The sequence below is a fragment of the Loxodonta africana genome, chromosome 16, assembly GCF_030014295.1.
Source record: "Loxodonta africana isolate mLoxAfr1 chromosome 16, mLoxAfr1.hap2, whole genome shotgun sequence".
NCBI lineage: Eukaryota > Metazoa > Chordata > Mammalia > Proboscidea > Elephantidae > Loxodonta > Loxodonta africana.
In genome coordinates this window covers 34,342,941-34,360,640 of record NC_087357.1, presented here as the reverse complement: position 1 = coordinate 34,360,640, position 17,700 = coordinate 34,342,941, and the positions used below count along the sequence as shown (strand labels likewise).

Below are 17,700 nucleotides of genomic sequence, written 5' to 3'. Positions count from 1 at the left end.
AATATTAGTTGAATGAATAAATAAGTCAAAAAGAATGATTCCTTGATGAGAATTACAACATGGAGACAGACCAGTAATAGGTTTTGTTTTGATTTTTTATATTTTATTTTTGTTGTTGTTGAGACTACACACACCAGAATATATACACGGTGATGCAATAATTTCTACATGTACAATTCAGTTACACTAATTGCATCCTTTGAGTTGTGCAGCCATTCTCACCTTCCTTTTCTGAGTTGTACCTCCCCATTAACATAAACTCAGTGTCCCCCAAGTTTCCTGTCTAATCCTTCGAGTTGCTGTTGTCAATTTGATCTCAAATCGATAGATCTTAAAAGAGCACAGTAATAGGTTTTTGACCACTCTCTTCCACCCATTCTATCTGCTGTGTCAGGCTACACAGAGTAGAATGAAGCTCCCTTAGGCTTCTGATGTTGCTCTTCCTAGGCCAAACCCTAGCCCTCTCTGAAGCCTAAGAAGCTCAGGAGCCACATCAGGCTGAACTTGGAGGTGGTGGGAATAAAAAGGGGTATTCTCAGGCCACTCAAGTCACTCAGTGGCCTGAGTTCTGGGACTCGCCTTGCATAGGACCTGGGACAGTGTCCAATGAATGCATATGCCATTTCTCTTTTGCTTTGTCAGCTAGTAGCCCACAAGTAACTTTAGAAATGGGACAGCTGTGATTGTGGGGGATTTTTCGTTTGTCTCTGATTTCCTGTTGTGCTATTTTGGTGACTGTTCCAGGATTACTGTGGCATGGCTTGGTCAGTACTAACTCAGAGATTCAAGAATGGCCTTTTTTCATCACATGCAGATGAGCATCGACTCAAGTGAGTAACTTCCTTTCCCCCCTTAGGTGTGGCCGTAAAATGTAGATGGCAGATTATAGTGAAGAACAGTGAGCAAGCGAGCAATGGTACAGATGAGATTTTATGTTGAAAAAGAGCTTATTTCAGATATTGATTTTCTGAGAGATACTAGGGACCAAAATAGTGAGACTATTTTAGTGAAGACAAGGGAAACCAGTGGTTTCCAAAAGTAGTTACCAAAGAGAGTTCTCTTCAAGGTTTGAAATAAAAGGTGATAGCCTTTTTTTTAAAGAAACTTTTTATTAAAGAAAATATCAAGTGCACAGAAAAGTAGGAAGAATAGTAACACAAACCTACATACCTATCACTCAGCTTCAACAGGTGTCAACATTTTACCAAGGTGGTTCATCGGTCCTCCCATTTTAAATGTTTTCATTTAAAGAATTTAAAACATAAACAAAAATAGAAGCGTGTAATGAACTCCTGTATACCTATCACCCAGGTTCTCTACAACAGTTATCAACTCATGTTCAATCCTTTTTTTTTTTTAATTTATTCTATATTTTGTTGTTGTTGAGAATATACACAGCAGAACATACACCAGTCAACAATTCCTACATGTACAATTCAGTGACATTGATTAAATTCTTTGAGTTGTGCAACCGTTCTCACCCACCTTTTCCGAATTGTTCCTCCCCCATTGACATAAGCTCACTGCCCACTAAGATTCCTATCTAATCTTTTGAGTTGCTCTTGTCATTTTGATTTCATATAGGTAGTTCTTAAAAGAACACAGTGTTCAAAGCACACATTCTTTACTAATTAAGCTAAACTATTTTTTTTTTTTTTTATTGCTTGGTTTAAAGAAGACTTCAGGGGATATTTTTGGTTTAAGGTTTAACAATTATCTTAGGTAATAGTTTCGGGAGTTCATTCAGCCTCAATGGCTCCACAAAGTCTAGATGTCATGGCCAATCTTGTATATTTTCCCATCTACTATCTCTCTCTTGGAAACCCTGGTGGCATAGTGGCTAAGTGCTCCAGCTGCTAACTAAAGGGTCAGCAGTTTGAATCTGCCAGGTGCTCCTTGGAAACTCTATGGGGCAGTTCTACTCTGTCCTATAGGGTTACTGTGAGTTGAAATGAACTCGACAGCAACGGGTTTTTTTCGTGTCCTTCTTACTACAACTGAATTATTTTGAAGCAAATCCTGGATATCATGTAATTACATTTATAGGTTTTTCAGCATAGTCCCTGAAGATGGGGACTCTTAAACAAAACAAAACAAAAAAATAGAAAAACACAGCCACAATATCATTATTGCATAAAAGTGTTCTTCACTTTTGTGGTAAAGGTGAGATAAAGAAGGCAGTCCAATTTGGTGCCACCTAGAGGTGAGGAAGGTGAGAGGCAGTTCTCTTTTTGATTTATGCAGTGGAGTTGGGAGTCCCTGGATGGTGCAAATTTTTTTTAGTGGAGTTGGGAGTCCCTGGATGGTGCAAATGGTTAGTTAATGCACTTGGCTGCTGACAGAAAGGTTGGAGGTTCAAGTCTACCCGGAGGTACCTTGGAAAAAAGACTTGGCAATCTACTTCCAAAAAATCAGCCTTGAAACCCCTATAAAGCACAGTTCTACTCTGACACGGGGTTGCCATGAGTCAGAATTGACTCAATGGCAAATTTTTTTTCTCAGTTAGGGTATTGAGTGACTTATTGCAAAGGAAAACATTAGAATTCTTCTTTAAAAATTATTTTTTGTTGTTGTTGCTGTACAGATATCAGTGTTTTAAATCAGCCTGGATGTACCAAGTCCTTCATGAAGGATTCCACTTTCCCTATGACTACCCTAACCTACAGACAGCCCAGCTGGTATATGACCGAGAAGTTCAGTGGACGCTGGGAGCCATTCTGTATAAAACACGATTCTTACCACTCAGGTAAAGTGAAACCAACTAAGCCAGGCAGCATCTTGAGCTCTGAGGATGTTAGTTGGTGCCTCATAAGAGGTTTCTTAAATGACCCATCCTCTCCCAAAAAAGAAAAAAAAATCTTCCCCTAATCACTGCTGTGTGAGCCACTACTACTAATCAGGAATGCTGAAACGGAAAGAAGGTTGAGAATCATTGGTCTAGAGACTGTTCCTCAACTTTGCAGTTCCAGAAATTCACATTTGTTCACCCACAACAAATCTGTATTTAGGACTGACCTCTTACTAACCCCTTCCAGGATACTGATTGATAAACCAGTATGTCGTTTCCTTAATTTACCCTGGAAAACACATCTGACTGGGGAACTAGGGTAGGCTGTCTATGTACAGCAATCTTTCCTGATAGCTAGTGCCCCTTCAGAGATCATGTCACTGACCTGGGAGGCTTTTTGGTGGGGCACAGTTAGAATAAAGGGTGTGAGATGTTTTCAGGGGGGAATATTTTCATCAAGCTATAGTAGCCTGATGCCTTGCTCTTACGCACTCTAAGATATTTGGGACAGCTGTCATGTACTCCTTCTCCTGAACTATTTCAGATAAATTAAAATGAATTCTTAATCTTTGGTTCCTAGTCCCACTACCCATCAGGAGCCAGGCTGGTGATAGATGTGAGGGAAGTGAGCTGGGTAGGAGATGAGGGGAACTGGAGAGAGCCTGCCCCAACTAAAGGGCTGACAACTGCCACACAAAGGTGCTGTCCCACCGTTGCCAATTCTGAGAAGCCAGAAATCCATATTTTATGTGAAGTTTTTCAATTTGGAGATTCGCGTTTTTTTTTTTTAAATAATTCTTATTGTGGTTTAAGTGAAAGTTGACAAATCAAGTCAGTCTCTCACACAAAAACCCATATACATCTTGCTACACACTCCCAATTACTCCCCCCTAATGGGAGAGCCTGCTCTCTCCCTCCACTCTCTCTTTTCGTGTCCATTTCGCCAGCTTCTAAGCCCCTCCACCCTCTCATCTCCCCTCCAGGCAGGAGATGGCAATATAGTCTCATGTCCACCTGATCCAAGAAGCTCACTCCTCACCAGCATCCCTCTCCAACCCATTGTCCAGTCCAATCCATGTCTGAAGAGTTGGCTTTGGGAATGGTTCCTGTCCTGGGCCAAGAGAAGGTCTGAGGGCCATGACCACCGGGGTCCTTCCAGTCTCAGTCAGACCATTAAGTCTGGTCTTATGAGAATTTGGGGTCTGCATCCCACTGCTCTCCTGCTCCCTCAGGGGTTCTGTGCTGTGTTCCCTGTTAGGGCAGTCTGGAGATTATTTTTAAAACACTGCAGATCAAACTGACAAACAAAAATGCATCTGGTATCTAGACCTGAAATAGTGGCATATGTTCTAGACAGGCAGACCACTGCACTTTGGTTTACATTATCTCTGTTTGTTTCTAGAATACAATTGATCAAGTAGCAGTCTTCTTTAGACATTCTAAACCCCAAGGCACATTGACTTTTTAAAGATTTTGACAAACTGTGATTTGTAGATTGGATTCAGGGGATGCCCCAGTGGCGTCACTAGGGAAGTGTGGGGGATGTAGAGTGCACCCCCTCACACTGTCAGAGGGGTTGACATCAAAATGACTCTCGGGTCCCCAGCAGTGGGCCGGCTCTGCTACGGGAGGGGCTGCCAAGGTAGTGGCATCACTAGGGTTGGTGTCACCTATCACCAAATGTGGTAACTTGTCACCCCTCTCCATCACCCACCAGTCAGTAGGGTTGCTGTCATCCAGTGCAATAACTTGTCACTACCCTCTTACTCCCCACCCCCTCAGCCCACCAGTCAGGGTGTGGGCAGCTGGGCTGCAGCACCCACCGCTGGGGAGAGAGGGTCTCCACCTTGGCCAATGGGAAGGGGGAGGAGCTGTGGGGAGCCATGGGGGGTCAGGGCCTGAAGGGGTAGGGCTGGGAGGGGTGGGGCCACAAGGCACAAGGCTTGGCCCTGCCTGGGGCAGGGTGGGGCAGTACTGCAGGAGTTGGGGGTTTGACACTATGAGTTACTGCACTGTATGACACCAACCCTAGTGACGCCACTGGGACACCCTATTCTCATTAGTACCATATTTACAAAGGGTATTTCAAGACTTTTTATGTTACAGATGACCAATTTTGTCTATCAATTTTTTTTTTTACTTCAAAGGCTTTCTGATTTTGTCCCTAGATTCTGGAGGGAGGTACAGGAGGAATCACATGGCAGCCCTGAGGCTTGGGACATTAGTCAGCTTTGCTTGCTGTGTGGAGCTGGTATCAGTGGAATAAATGAGATAACACCTTTAGGCCTTTCAAATCAGAGTAAATGTTTTGCTCTGGAACTTATGTTTCTTTCCACCTTCAAACTCTTCCCTAGGGATCTACGGCAAGAGGGTGTCCGACAAGTCCATGGTAGCTGGTTCCGTCTTTCCTTTGTCTACAACCACTATCTCTTCTTCGCCTGCATCCTGGTGGTGCTACTGGCCATCATCCTCTACCTTCTGCGGCTACGCCGAATTCACCACCGGCAAGCTCGAGCCTCAGCTTCACTGGACTTGCTGTGGATCGAAGAGGTGGTACCCATGATTGGAGTACAAGTGGAGCCCTGAGGCCGGACCAAGACTAAAGAAGTCTGACTACCCCAGAGTTGCTGCTCATTGAGTTTCACCATTTGCTTGTACTGGCTTCAGATGCTGCTTTGCCTGACCTTGTGGCTATTTGGCCTTGGAATTTCTACTTTAATTACTTCTAAGTACCCCAGGACCTCTTCTCTGAGAGAAGCTATAATGTGGTCTGGAAAGAACCAAATAGATGAGAGATTGGTGCTAACAAAGGGGACCAACCTTAGATCAATCAAGACATGTTCTACTCCTTTATCTGAGAGGTCTGGTGTGTTTCTGGGATCTAGCCTTTTCTTCCCTTGCTAAAGCATAAAGTTTGGCATTGGGCACACTGGAAGCCTGATTAAAACCAAACTTGGAGCATCTGATACCAAGCCAGAGACACCTTAGGAAGTGCAGCAGCCCCTTCTTTCTCTGTAACAGAGATATAATTTATGTGGAGATCCATAGCCTTTAATAGGGTTCTAAGACCTTTGCAGTTCAGTGGACCAGATAAGAATTTCCAAGCAACCAAAATCGCATAGCTTCTTTTCTTATTGACAAAGAAGCCATTGTGTGTGTGCCCCAAGATCCCTGACATAGTATTCCTGATGTTGGTATGTGATTTAAAAAGGCTAGAATCCTTTCTAAATGAATGGTCCATTGATGATTTTGACAATATCTTATCTGATGCCTAGTATGACTAGGATAGAAATTTTTCCATGTCTATGTGCCCCACAGGCTGTTCGGGCATTAACTTTTCTTTTTTTTTTTTTTTGAGCCTTAATTGTGCTTGTAGGATGGAAAAGCTGTGATGGGGACTGGGTCCTGGGTTTGTCTGCTTTCGGGTCACTGTCCCTTAGACCTATTTTTATGAGCCCCTACAGGGGGCTTAAAAAAGAGTTCCTTTTATTACACTGCTAAGATCAGTGTGTAGTTTGGGAAGGGATGTATTTGGGTTGTTTTTAAAGAAAGGAAGAGCAGTATCAGGAGAGTGGGCAAAAGCAATAAAATTAAAGTTCCTATTTCTTTTTTTTTTGAGAAATAGAAATTTTCTCAATATCTGACTCTTGGAATGTCTGAAGGGAACAAGCTCTACATTTTGGAATAGATAAATCTGTTAATAAGCCACCTGGAAACTTTAAGGACCTCTGTTAAGAGATTACTCAGTCATAAACAGTACTTCCACTAATGAGGGGAGAGGAAAAGCCATAATAATTACATTTTCATCCATTCTCCTTCAGGAGCTTTGCTCCTCCTCCACATTTAGCCTTTAAATTGCGTGAGGATTTTTCTTTCATCAGCTCTTGCCTCCCGCCCTGGAGTCTCCTTTATGTTTTACCCGTTCCGACATGTGGCTTTGCCTGTCCTGCCCATGACTGCTCCCAGAGTTGAAGTAGCTTTCTTTTGGTCACCTTTGATTTCTAGGGTTGAGTAGGGAAAAGGGTCCCTGACTTTAAGGAAAAAATAATGGAATTCTTGAAAAATAAATCCCATACTGGGAATAAAAAGGAACGAAATGCTTCCTAAAACAAAGAAAAAGAAATCAAGGTCCTGTTAGAAACAAACTGAGAGGAAAACAAGTGTACTGACTCTCGGTTAGTAGGTAAAAGGGTGACAAGTCTTGTCTTCACATTAGATAAAAAGTGCATCTAGCATAGGTTATTATGGTTTCCTTTGGATATATTTCTTTTGGTTTCACTAGGGCTTATGTCACAGCTATTCCCTTTAATTTTCAAGACTTTTAATTTGCCTTTTCTTATTATCTTTGTGTCACTATGAGGGGATCCTCACTTGAATGAATGCTGCTTATAAATAATGTCAAAATATGTTTTTGCTCACCATTGCCTACTCAGGTAACTTTCTTTTTCCCTCACCTTGGTTTCCAAATATTATTTTTGGTTTTCTTGTGAGGGAATGATCTAGTCAAAAGATACCTGACTGACAACCACTGATCACATTCTTGCGCTCAAAATGAAGTTGTGGTGGTGAAGAGGTGGTGATTAGTCCAACTGAAAGCTCTTAGTAGGAAAGTTGTAATAGGAACAGCTACCATTTGTTAAGCAGTTCTTCTGCACCACTCTGTTAAGAATTTTGTGTATTATTTAATCATTGCGACAACCTTTCAGATTGATATTACTGTGTTCTTTTTTAGCTGAGAAACTCAGGATGCCTACATTTATAATTTTTTCAATATAAATGTCTTTCTTTTTCTTATTTTGTGTTTGACTTTTTGTTTGGTTCATTATTTACATAATGCTGTCTCTTCACTATTTGAATATCATGAGGTCTAGGCTTGTCATTATTACCATGAGTAAGACGTTCCAGAGTTCCACAGTATAAAAATAAGAAGGGAAATTTTTATTATACCTCTCAGAACAGAGTATTTGCGATTGGTATTGGTTCCTGTGCCTCTTCCATTGTTCCCAATTAACAGATTTAAATGAAATGTCGCTAGACAGAAACGTAAGCCATTTATTCCTTGCTGAGGGCCAATTATTTTTCTTTCTGATAATGAAATATTCTTATTTATAGGTTTGCAGACCGTCTTGCCATACCTTTAATCATCAATTTTTTTCAAATCTCTATTTGCATTTGTGCATTTTGAATGGTCCATTGTGAAGATAATTATGGTTTCACAAAACTCACATTACATTGGTTCCTTTGAATTCTTGGTTCTTGATAACATTAACAATGCACCTGACTTTTATTACTTTTGTTATTACTGAGACAGGTCACAAATGTCAAAATTGGAGTCAGTGGCCTATAGTAATGATCCTTTATTAGTCTTATGATGGCACAATCTATGATAACTCATTCCATATAGTGAGTTCTAGTCACCAGCGCTCCTTGGAAACTCTGTGGGGCAGTTCTACGCCGTCCTATAGGGTTGCTATGAGTCGGAATCGACTCGACGGCAGTGGGTTTAGTCATCAACGTAAGAAAAATATGCAAAACAATTATGTGGCATAACGTTCACTTAAATTGCAGTTATACTTCTAAGCCAAATTATACTAGCTTTCTCTGTGTACTTTAGCTCCTTGAATTGTCTAGGAAATTTTAATCACTTTCCACCAACCTTGTATGTATTCTTCAGATGTCATCCAAAGTATACTGTCCCTCCCTCCCTCAGCCTAGGAGCTTCCTTTGCCTTCGAAGGCCTTGGGCAGTGACTGGTAAAATGCGGTTAAAGGCCGCCATGCATTTGCTGAACTAGTCTTTTTAAGCATTGACATTTATTTCCATCTCCATATTTAATTTCTTGCTGGTGTTATCTAAGCAGATGCTGTCCCACTACCCTCATTCTCATAGTTTTGTGCTTTGCTTTTTTGTCAGGAGTGAAAGACAAGTAGATGGTATGATTTAGTGGAAGGAACTGTGGGCTTAACGGACAGCAGACTTGGATTCTAGTCTTGGCTTTGTCATTAACTAGCTCTGGTACCCTAGAGAGCAAGCTGCTTGACCTCTGGTTCATTCCCCATCTATTCAATGAGGTAGCCAGACAGAGCCATTGATCTAAGGAACTAGAGGCAAAAGAAAAGGTAGAAAAGAGACACGGTTTCTGGAAGAGGATTCTGGCCTTTGGTTTAGAAGACCAGGCTCTCCACAAGAGCCAGTGGTTACCTCCTATTTTAGCCACAGCTCCTGACAGTAAGGTTGACGGTGGGAATGGAGCTTCTAACAGTAATCATTATAAATAAATTTCAGGTTTTTAAAACTGGGCTTCTGGAGGCCTTCTAGTCAACCCCCTTGATTTTATGGATGATTGAAGTTGTAATTTGTACACAGTCACAGTGACTGGCCTCCTGGATTCCAAGTTTCTCTGTTCTGTGTATCACACACACCACTTTGACAGCTACAGTGAAATGATTTAGTGACAGAATCTTCCGCCAATGGTGTTATTTCGACAGAATCGTCTATTCTTTGTAATACAGCTGGCTGCAACTAACCACTTTATTCATGCCCGATCTTTATAACTGCTTCTGGTTTTCATTTGTGATTGCTTTGCTTAGAAATTAAATTCGAAATACATTGTTAGAAATAGTTCCCAGTTCTTTACTAAATTTGTTCTAACTTCTGTATTTCTTTAATACTTAAAAATTTTTAGATGTCTGTTTTAAAAAACTTGCTTAATTTTGTACAATTAACCGCAGCATGTAAGCAGTCCATGTGATGGTTACAATCTAAACTAAATGATCTACCTCATTAAGGAATTTGATTGTAATTCTTTGGCAGTTTCCAGACTTCCTTACAGAAACCATATTGTTTCTTTTTGCTGTCTTTAAAATTATTTTCAAACTAATTCAAAATTAGTATCTTAATTTTCCTTTTTGCCTGTGGTATGCTGGATAGCTTTGTTTCAATTGGGATTAAGAATTCACTCAAATTATTCTCTTAGGTTATGCTACCTTTGGAGTCCTGTCACTGGGGCCAAATGCTTCTGTCAAACCTGTGAGGATTTTGCTTGTGTTACACAAAATATTCTGTTAAAAAAACAAGGACTTGAAAACCAAAAGTTTTGACCCATTCAATTAATACATAGCAAACGTTTTTGCAGACAGAGTGAATATACCTGAAACTGAGTACTTTTAGGTATTGTTCTGTATTCTTTATGGCTCCCGTCTTGCCTTTCTTTATCGTAACCTGGATTTGATCTAAGTTGAAAAGCTGTAGTGCCTGGTTTGGTGTCCTATCTTCTGGTTTCCGTTTCTGCACGTGGTTCTCTTATGTGTGACTTGTTACAGCTTCATTTCATGCCTACTTTGTCTACTTCCTCTCTCTTTTTTATATCCTTGTAGACTTCCTTCAGAAACCCTGGTGGCATAGTGGTTAACTGCTACAGCTGCTAACCAAAGGGTTGGCAGTTTGAATCCACCAGGTGCTCCTTGGAAACTCTGTGGGGCAGTTCTACTCTGTCCTATAGGGTCGCTATGAGTCAGAATCGACTCGACGGCACTGGGTTTTGTTTTGGTTTGTAGACTTCCTTCTGTTACTACACAAGTGTTTCCCTTTTGCCTAATATCTCTCTTTCCCAGTTTGTCAGTACCATTATTAGAGGGACAGGAGAGGAATAACACACCAGTTAACCATTTTGATTCTCTGGAACTCTGTAGCATTAGATCCTATTGTTTGTAAAACTGAATCATTACTGACTCTTTAAGGGCTTTCTACTTTTAAAATGTATTCAATCATTGCTTGCCAGTTCTACAGAAACCAAAGTTGAAAAAAAAGTCTGAATCACAGGATGTTTATAGCCATGCACGTGACTTCGGGCAAGCCTTAAGACATTTCTGTTCCTAAGCCTCTCTTTTTTAAGTAGGGCAGCCATCGTACACCCTCTGGTGGCCTACCACTCCTCTGCACTCTGTGGTAGCCCTGGTACTTTCCTGAGTGGCTTCTACACAGCACCTACCAGAGTTTGGCCTGTATAAGTCTTCCAGTGGTGAAGCCTCTATCCCTTATTAGCTTAAAGTCTTTTCTCTTGAAGTCAAGATCCCAGACAAATATTTTGATTTCTTGTATTTCTTATTGTGTTTGAAATTCCACTGTTCCCCTTTAGTTGAAGCCCAAAAGTATATGCCTTATCTCCTTCACTATTTCTGCTTTGAGCAATGGACCTTGCAGAGCATGTTGAAAGGCATCTTTTTATTACGATCCAGAACTAGAGGCTCCCTTCTCACTCTGAAAAACCAAAGGCTGCCTATATTGCATGACTTCTTGAGGCTGCTAATAGTGTGTTTCTAATGTTTCACATTGAACAATTTTACTGAACGCAATTCTTAAAACTCTCAGTGATAAACACTGTTAAATCAGTGTTGGGTGAGACGTGCAATGCATGTTAGAGAGGCCACGCACTATCCCTTATGCAGGGGTGTGCCAGTTTGGGTTAAACCTGCCAACATGTAACCCACCACCTGTCCCAGTGCCAGAAGGATAGTCGCAGATAACCTGGTTATCCCAATATCATGCTCATTAGTTTTAGTCTCTGCAAGCAGTATCACTTCAGGCAGAGTTGTTGTTATTAGGTGCCGTCAAGTCGTTCCGACTCACAGTGACCCTACGCACAACAGAACGAAACACTGCCCGGTCCTGTGCCATCCTTACAACCGTTGTTATGCTTGAGCTCACTGTTGCAGCCACTGTGTCAATCCACCTCGTTGAGGGTCTTCCTCTTTACCACTGACCCTGTACTCTGCCAAGCATGATGTCCTTCTCCAGGGACTGATCCCTTCTGACAACATGTCCAGAGTATGTAAGACACAGTTTTGCCACCCTTGCCTCTAAGGAGCATTCTGGCCGCACTTCTTCCAAGACAGATTTGTTCATTCTTTTGACAGTCCATGGTATATTCAATATTCTTCGCCAACACCACAATTTAAAGGTGTCAACTCTTCTTTGGTCTTCCTTATTCACTGTCCAGCTTTCACATGCATATGATGTGATTGAAAATACCATGGCTTGGGTCAGGCACACCTTAGTCTTCAGGGTGACATCTTTGCTCTTCAACACTTTGAAGAGGTCCTTTGCAGCAAATTTGCCCAATACAATGCGTCTTTTGATTTCTTGACTGCTGCTTCCATGACTGTTGATTGTGGATCCAAGTAAAATGAAATCCTTGACAACTTCAATCTTTTCTCCGTTTATCATGATGTTGCTCATTGGTCCAGCTGTAAGGATTTTTGTTTATGTTAAGGTGTAATCCATACTGAAGGCTGTGGTCTTTGATCTTCATTAGTAAGTGCTTCAGGTCCTCTTCACTTTCAGCCAACAAGGTTGTGTCATCTGCATAAAGCAGGTTGTTAATGAGTCTTCCTGCAATCCTGATGCCCCATTCTTGTTCGTATAGTCCAGCTTCTCATATTATTTGCTCAGCATACAGATTAAATTGGTATGGTGAAAGAATACAACCCTGACGCACACCTTTCCTGACTTTAAACCAATCAGTATCCCCTTGTTCTGTCCGAACAACTGCCTCTTGATCTATGTAAAGGTTCCTCATGAGCACAATTATGTGTTCTGGAATTCCCATTCTTCGCAGTGTTATCCATAGTTTGTTATGATCCACACAGTCGAACACCTTTACATAGTCAATAAAACACAGGTAAACATCCTTCTGGTATTCTCTGCTTTCAGCCAGGATCTGTCTGACATCAGCAATGATATACCTGGTTCCACGTCCTCTTCAGAAACCGGCCTGAATTTCTGGCAGTTCCCTGTCGATATACTGCTACAGCCGTTCTTGAATGATCTTCAGCAAAATTTTGCTTGCATGTGATATTAATGATATTGTTCTATAATTTACACATTCGATTGGATCACCTTTCTTGGGAATAGGCAGAGTTAGGGGTAGTTAATCGTTACCCCTGCCACAATGGACAGCATTATTTGTTACTATAAATTAAAGACAAAAAATTCTGGGTTGACGTATTAAGAAACCATGTGTTTTAATTTCCTTTGATGTTTTAAAAGGTTTGGATTTGACAGATTTGCCAGGCTTTTGAAAATATTAATGGAAATACATTTAATCCTATAGATAAGTGATGACTTTTTTTGAAAGAGATGCCTGGGACATCAATCTGTTAATTATCCATTTTCCATTCAGTCAGGCATTCGTTCAATATTTGGTTTGTGTCTGGCAGTGCCAGGAATACCACAAATACGAAGGTAATTAAGCACTGGGTTTTTTGGGTTTTTTTCCACTCACTAGGAGCTCACAGACAGGCATATAGTTATATAGCTAAATACAACCACATCTGCTTTCCCAAGCTTATTCTAACATACCTAATAAAATTAAAACACTGTAAAACATCTGAAACTTGGACTTATTTTATTCATGAGTTGTTACTTTATTGGACGAAACTGTAGAAATATTAGCATATGATTCTTTGGTTGGGTCACGCTGCCCTCTGCTGACTCAGTTATTAACTAAAGAAAATCTGGGTTTGTGATGGGATGATGATGTGGGCATCCGTCCCAGTGATGGCAGTTTCCTTTCTCTAAAGAATTCTACTATTTAGAAGAAGTGATATCCTGTTAACACACTAACACAGAAGATTAAATGAGACAGGATGGGGTGAAAATTCTGAGGGAATGGGAACAAGCTGGTCAGAATTTTCTAAGGAGACTAGGCTGTTAGGCCAACCCAAACCAAACACGTTGCCATCAAGGTGATTCCAACTCACAGTGACCCTCAGGACAGAGGAGAACTGCCCCAAAGAGTTTCCAAGGCTGTAATCTTTATGGAAGCAGATTACCACATCTTTCTCCCAAGGAGTGGCTGGTGAGTTTCAAACCGCTGACCTTTCGGTTATCAGCTAAGCACTTAACCACTGTGCCACCAGGGCTCCTTGGCTATTAGGCCAGATGTTACCAAACTTGTCTGCACACTGGAATCACTTGGGGAACTGTACTGATGCCGGTTCCTGCTCCCAGTTATTGTGATTTATTTGGGGTGAGCCTCGGGCCTTGGAATTTTTAAAAGGTTCTGTCTAATGTGAGAGAAGCTGGGAACCACTCTAGGGTGAGCAGGTTTTAAAACAGTGAAAGAATATGAAAACTCTAAAACGCTAGGCAAAAGTATAAGCCCACCAGAGTCTGGGATCCTTAAAAAATCAAAGATAAACTGTCTACCTCTGGTTTGCTAAGACCCACCTGAGAATGGTTCCCTCAAACACATATTGCAGGACTCACTGAAACTCAAAGAATACTAGAGTAGAAAGGGAACTGAGATCATCTAGTCCAAAGAGTGCAAATGGACAAGCCTTATATCATTTATGGCTCCCAAATGAGTTTTCTGGCCTGCGTAACATTTAAAAAAACTTGCAATTAGTTGCCAACACTTAAACAGAGCTTTCACACAAACATGTTTGCCTTCTTTAAAAACTAGCAGCTCTGGCAACCCTGGGCCTCCAGAGCAACAATCGGCCAGAGTTCACAGTGGCTTAGCCTCCTAACAGAGGCACCAGCTCTCCAGTTCACCACTGTCTCCATCAGCCTGATCCCAGTGGACAGTTGATCTGGTCCAACCTACTGTTGCCTTCTACAGAACTAAAAACTACTTTCCTTCATAAAAAGACCATACTTAACGGTCTGACTGAGACTAGAGAAATCCTGGCGGCCAGGGTCCCCAGACCTTCTGTTGGCACAGGACGGGAACCATCCCCGAAGACAAGTCATCAGACATGAAAGGAACTGGACAGTGGGTGGGAGAGAGATGCTGATGAAGAGTGAGCTAATTATATCAGGTGGACACTTGAGATTGTGTTGGCATCTCATGTCTGGAAGGGGGATGGGAGGATAGAGAGTGGGAAGCTGGCAAAATTGTCACGAAAGGAGAGACTGGAAGGGCTGACTCAATAGGGGGAGAGCAAGTGGGAGTACGGAGTAAGATGTATGTAAACTTATATGTGACAGACTGACTTGATTTGTAAACGTTCACTTGAAGCTCAATAAAAGTTAAAAAAAAAAAAAAAACTACTTTCCTGCCATTTTCACTCATTGCTCCCAGTTTTGCAGCAAAGGAAAGCTCATTCTCTCTCTGCATGAAGGCTTTAATTTCTCCAACAGGAATCCTTCTCTCCCTAAATGTTTTTTTTCTCCTGCTAATTATCCCCAGTTCCTTCAACCATTCCCTGTGGGATATGGGTTCTGGACTCTTCACCATCCTGGCCTCTCCTCTGAATATACAGTTAGTTGTCAATGTCCTCCTTTAAATTTGGTATTCAGAGTGAAATGTAACACCTGAGAGGTATTCTACACAAGTTGTGATCTGGCTGTGACATTCCTCCTGATAAAATCTGAACACCACTAATTTTTATCAGTATCATCGCTTTGTTGGTTCATACTGAGCCTGTGACAAACTGAAATCCTTAAGTCTTTTTTATGTGAAATACTATAAAGCCAGGATTCTCACCCCAAACTTATAAAACCTATTTAATTTAAATGAGAACTTTATAATCTCTTTATCTTGATAGTGTCACTCTGGGACTGTTTTGAATTATGACTCTCATCTATATATGTAAGCAATGTTGGTTTGCTCCATCCTCAAATCTGATGTTTCTGATCCCTTCATGCAAAGCACTGATTTAAGAAAAAAAGGTGAACAATATTAAGAAAAAAGTTGAACAATACAGAGCCCTGTGAAATATCAGCAGAGACCAAAATCACACCAATTCATTAATCAACAATTTGTTTAAACATCCATAGAGACTTCCATATACAGGTAGTCCCCAGCTTATGAGAGGGTTCTGTTTTGATAACCCCAATGTAAGTCGGTTCTGACTTATGTCAAATACCTCATTTTTTTTTTCATAATTATTGCCTTTTATTATCTGTATTGTTACAAAGCCAATCTTTGTCTTTGGGAGTTGGCATGAGAATAATAACATCAGCAAATTACACGTTGCAACACTGTGTGTAGTACATATTACCAACGACGAGATTTATGGGAAAAAAAGAAACAGATGGTCTTAATGCTGTTTGTCCTAACTCAAATATGTCATAAGTTAGGGAATACCTGTACTACCATTAAGGCCATATTTCCTTTTGTCTTTCAGGAACCAATGTACAGTGTTTATTCCATTCCTCTGACCTAGCAATAGCCTCTTTTTCTAAGTTCTCATAAACCACTTTGCTGTACAGCCATGCATCACTTAACATCCACTATACGTTTTGTGAAATAGGGCGTTATGCAATTTGGACATTGTGGGAACACCGTATTATATAGAGGCAGTCCCTGGGTTACTCGCCCAGCTCTGCCCGTTGTTCTGCTTGCCTGAGGAATGCCACCTGCTCACCGGACAAAGCCCAAGAGCTGTATCCATTGGATACAGGAGGCCAACCTTGGCAGGTGCGCAGCTGCAGGCCTGGCAGCATCTGCGCCAGCAGCCAGACCTGGACTTTGCACACCTCCAAGCATAGGGCAGGGGGCACACAGGGGTGCAAGGAGATGGGCACAGGGACTAAGAGGGAAGCACGTGTGCCGCGTGCCAGGAGCACAGCTGGCAGTGGTGGCCCTGGCTGCTGCTGCCCTGTTGATGCAGCCCAAGTGCTTCCTGATCATGTGCAGTTGCTACTGCTACAGCCCACAGCTGGGAGCCTGAGGCAGGGGCAGAGGAGCTGCAGCAGGTGCTGCCCTTAGCCAGGAGCGAATGGAGGTGCTGGGGGGATAGATACGCGCCAAAGAGCCCTGCTGCTCATTCACTCTGGGGGCTCGGGGTCTTTAAAACCATTAGGGGGAAATAATCAACAAAAGGAGAACCAAAACAAAAACCTAGGGGACCAGGGATGTACACGCGGTTGGACCCTGCCCAGATGGACATCATGCAGCACATACCTGTATACAGACATTGACATGTCAAAATCTATCATTTCTCCATTTTTGAAATTAAGGATATTTTTTTGGAAGACACTAGCTACTTCTTGCTGAAAGTTATCTGGCTATTTTAGGGTGTGCTAATCCTTCCCTTTGAATCTTCACCTGATGGAAATGAAGATTATAAAGAATTCCACTTAAGTAGAATTCAGGACACAGGAGACCAAGGACACAAAACCATGCATGTAGAATCAAGAGCTTGCCAACACTAAGTAGCTTGAGACAGAGCCTATTAAGAAGCAAAAAATGACAGACATTTCTCTACATTAAACCTAATTTTCAATATGAAAAGATTAAAAAAGGAATCTTTAGTGTAAACAATACATAATGACATACTTGATCCAGTGACTCTTTCTCAAAAGCAGACAAAAAGTTTTAAGTAACTTGGAAGCCACCTGGTATGCCAAGGTCACCCTTTTGTTCTTGCACTCTCTGAGGAGCTCTCAAAGGAACAGTTTCAGTCCCAGGAAGATGATCCTCTGAGAATCATTTTGGGACCCGTCGGAGTTCGTTCATGAGCCAAAGGGAAGCACTGAGCAGAGCCAAGGAGCCCGACTGGTGAGTGGCAGCCAGAGGGGTTGGAACGTACATCAGCAGAGTGCTAATGCCCAAGCCCACCTGTTACAAAGGCAGGAAAGCAGTAAGAAAAGTGGTAACCACCAATTCAGAACTACAAATGACCGGGCAAAGAATGCCAGGTACACAAACCTCCACAGTTTCCCATCAAAACACTCAAAAATATATTTTTCATTTCTCCGATATACATACTTACAATGAGGGAAATTCAAACAAAATAGATAAGCCTGAAATTTCCCTTAATTATCCTTTACCCCGTCCCAGTTTCCATCCTGAAAGGGTAACCACTGTTAGTACTTTCTACACACTGGCACTTTTGCATTTTTATAGAGGAAATGAGAGTTTTGTGCTTTAAAAAACATGTATCGTTCTGCGACTTGCTTTT

General features: G+C 41.5%; 2 protein-coding genes across 5 annotated transcripts in view; one reads left to right on the top strand and one right to left on the bottom strand.

Moving 5' to 3' along the window:
• Positions 1 to 7,578, top strand: part of ENTPD7 (ectonucleoside triphosphate diphosphohydrolase 7) — a 48,347-nt gene extending 40,769 nt beyond the window's left edge. For all 3 annotated transcript variants that reach the window (XM_010589070.3, XM_064269455.1, XM_064269454.1), the window contains 3 exons: positions 745 to 830; positions 2,585 to 2,746; positions 5,143 to 7,578. In XM_010589070.3, coding sequence (XP_010587372.2) covers positions 745 to 830; positions 2,585 to 2,746; positions 5,143 to 5,374 — 480 coding nt within the window. In that variant the 3' untranslated portion in view covers positions 5,375 to 7,578. The remainder of the gene's footprint in view (positions 1 to 744; positions 831 to 2,584; positions 2,747 to 5,142) is intronic.
• The window catches only part of LOC100665789 (heme A synthase COX15), a 27,893-nt gene continuing 16,316 nt past the window's right edge, over positions 6,124 to 17,700 (bottom strand). For both annotated transcript variants that reach the window (XM_064269456.1, XM_003409183.4), the window contains exon 9: positions 6,124 to 17,357. In XM_064269456.1, the coding sequence (XP_064125526.1) occupies positions 17,226 to 17,357 (132 nt within the window). In that variant the 3' untranslated portion in view covers positions 6,124 to 17,225. The remainder of the gene's footprint in view (positions 17,358 to 17,700) is intronic.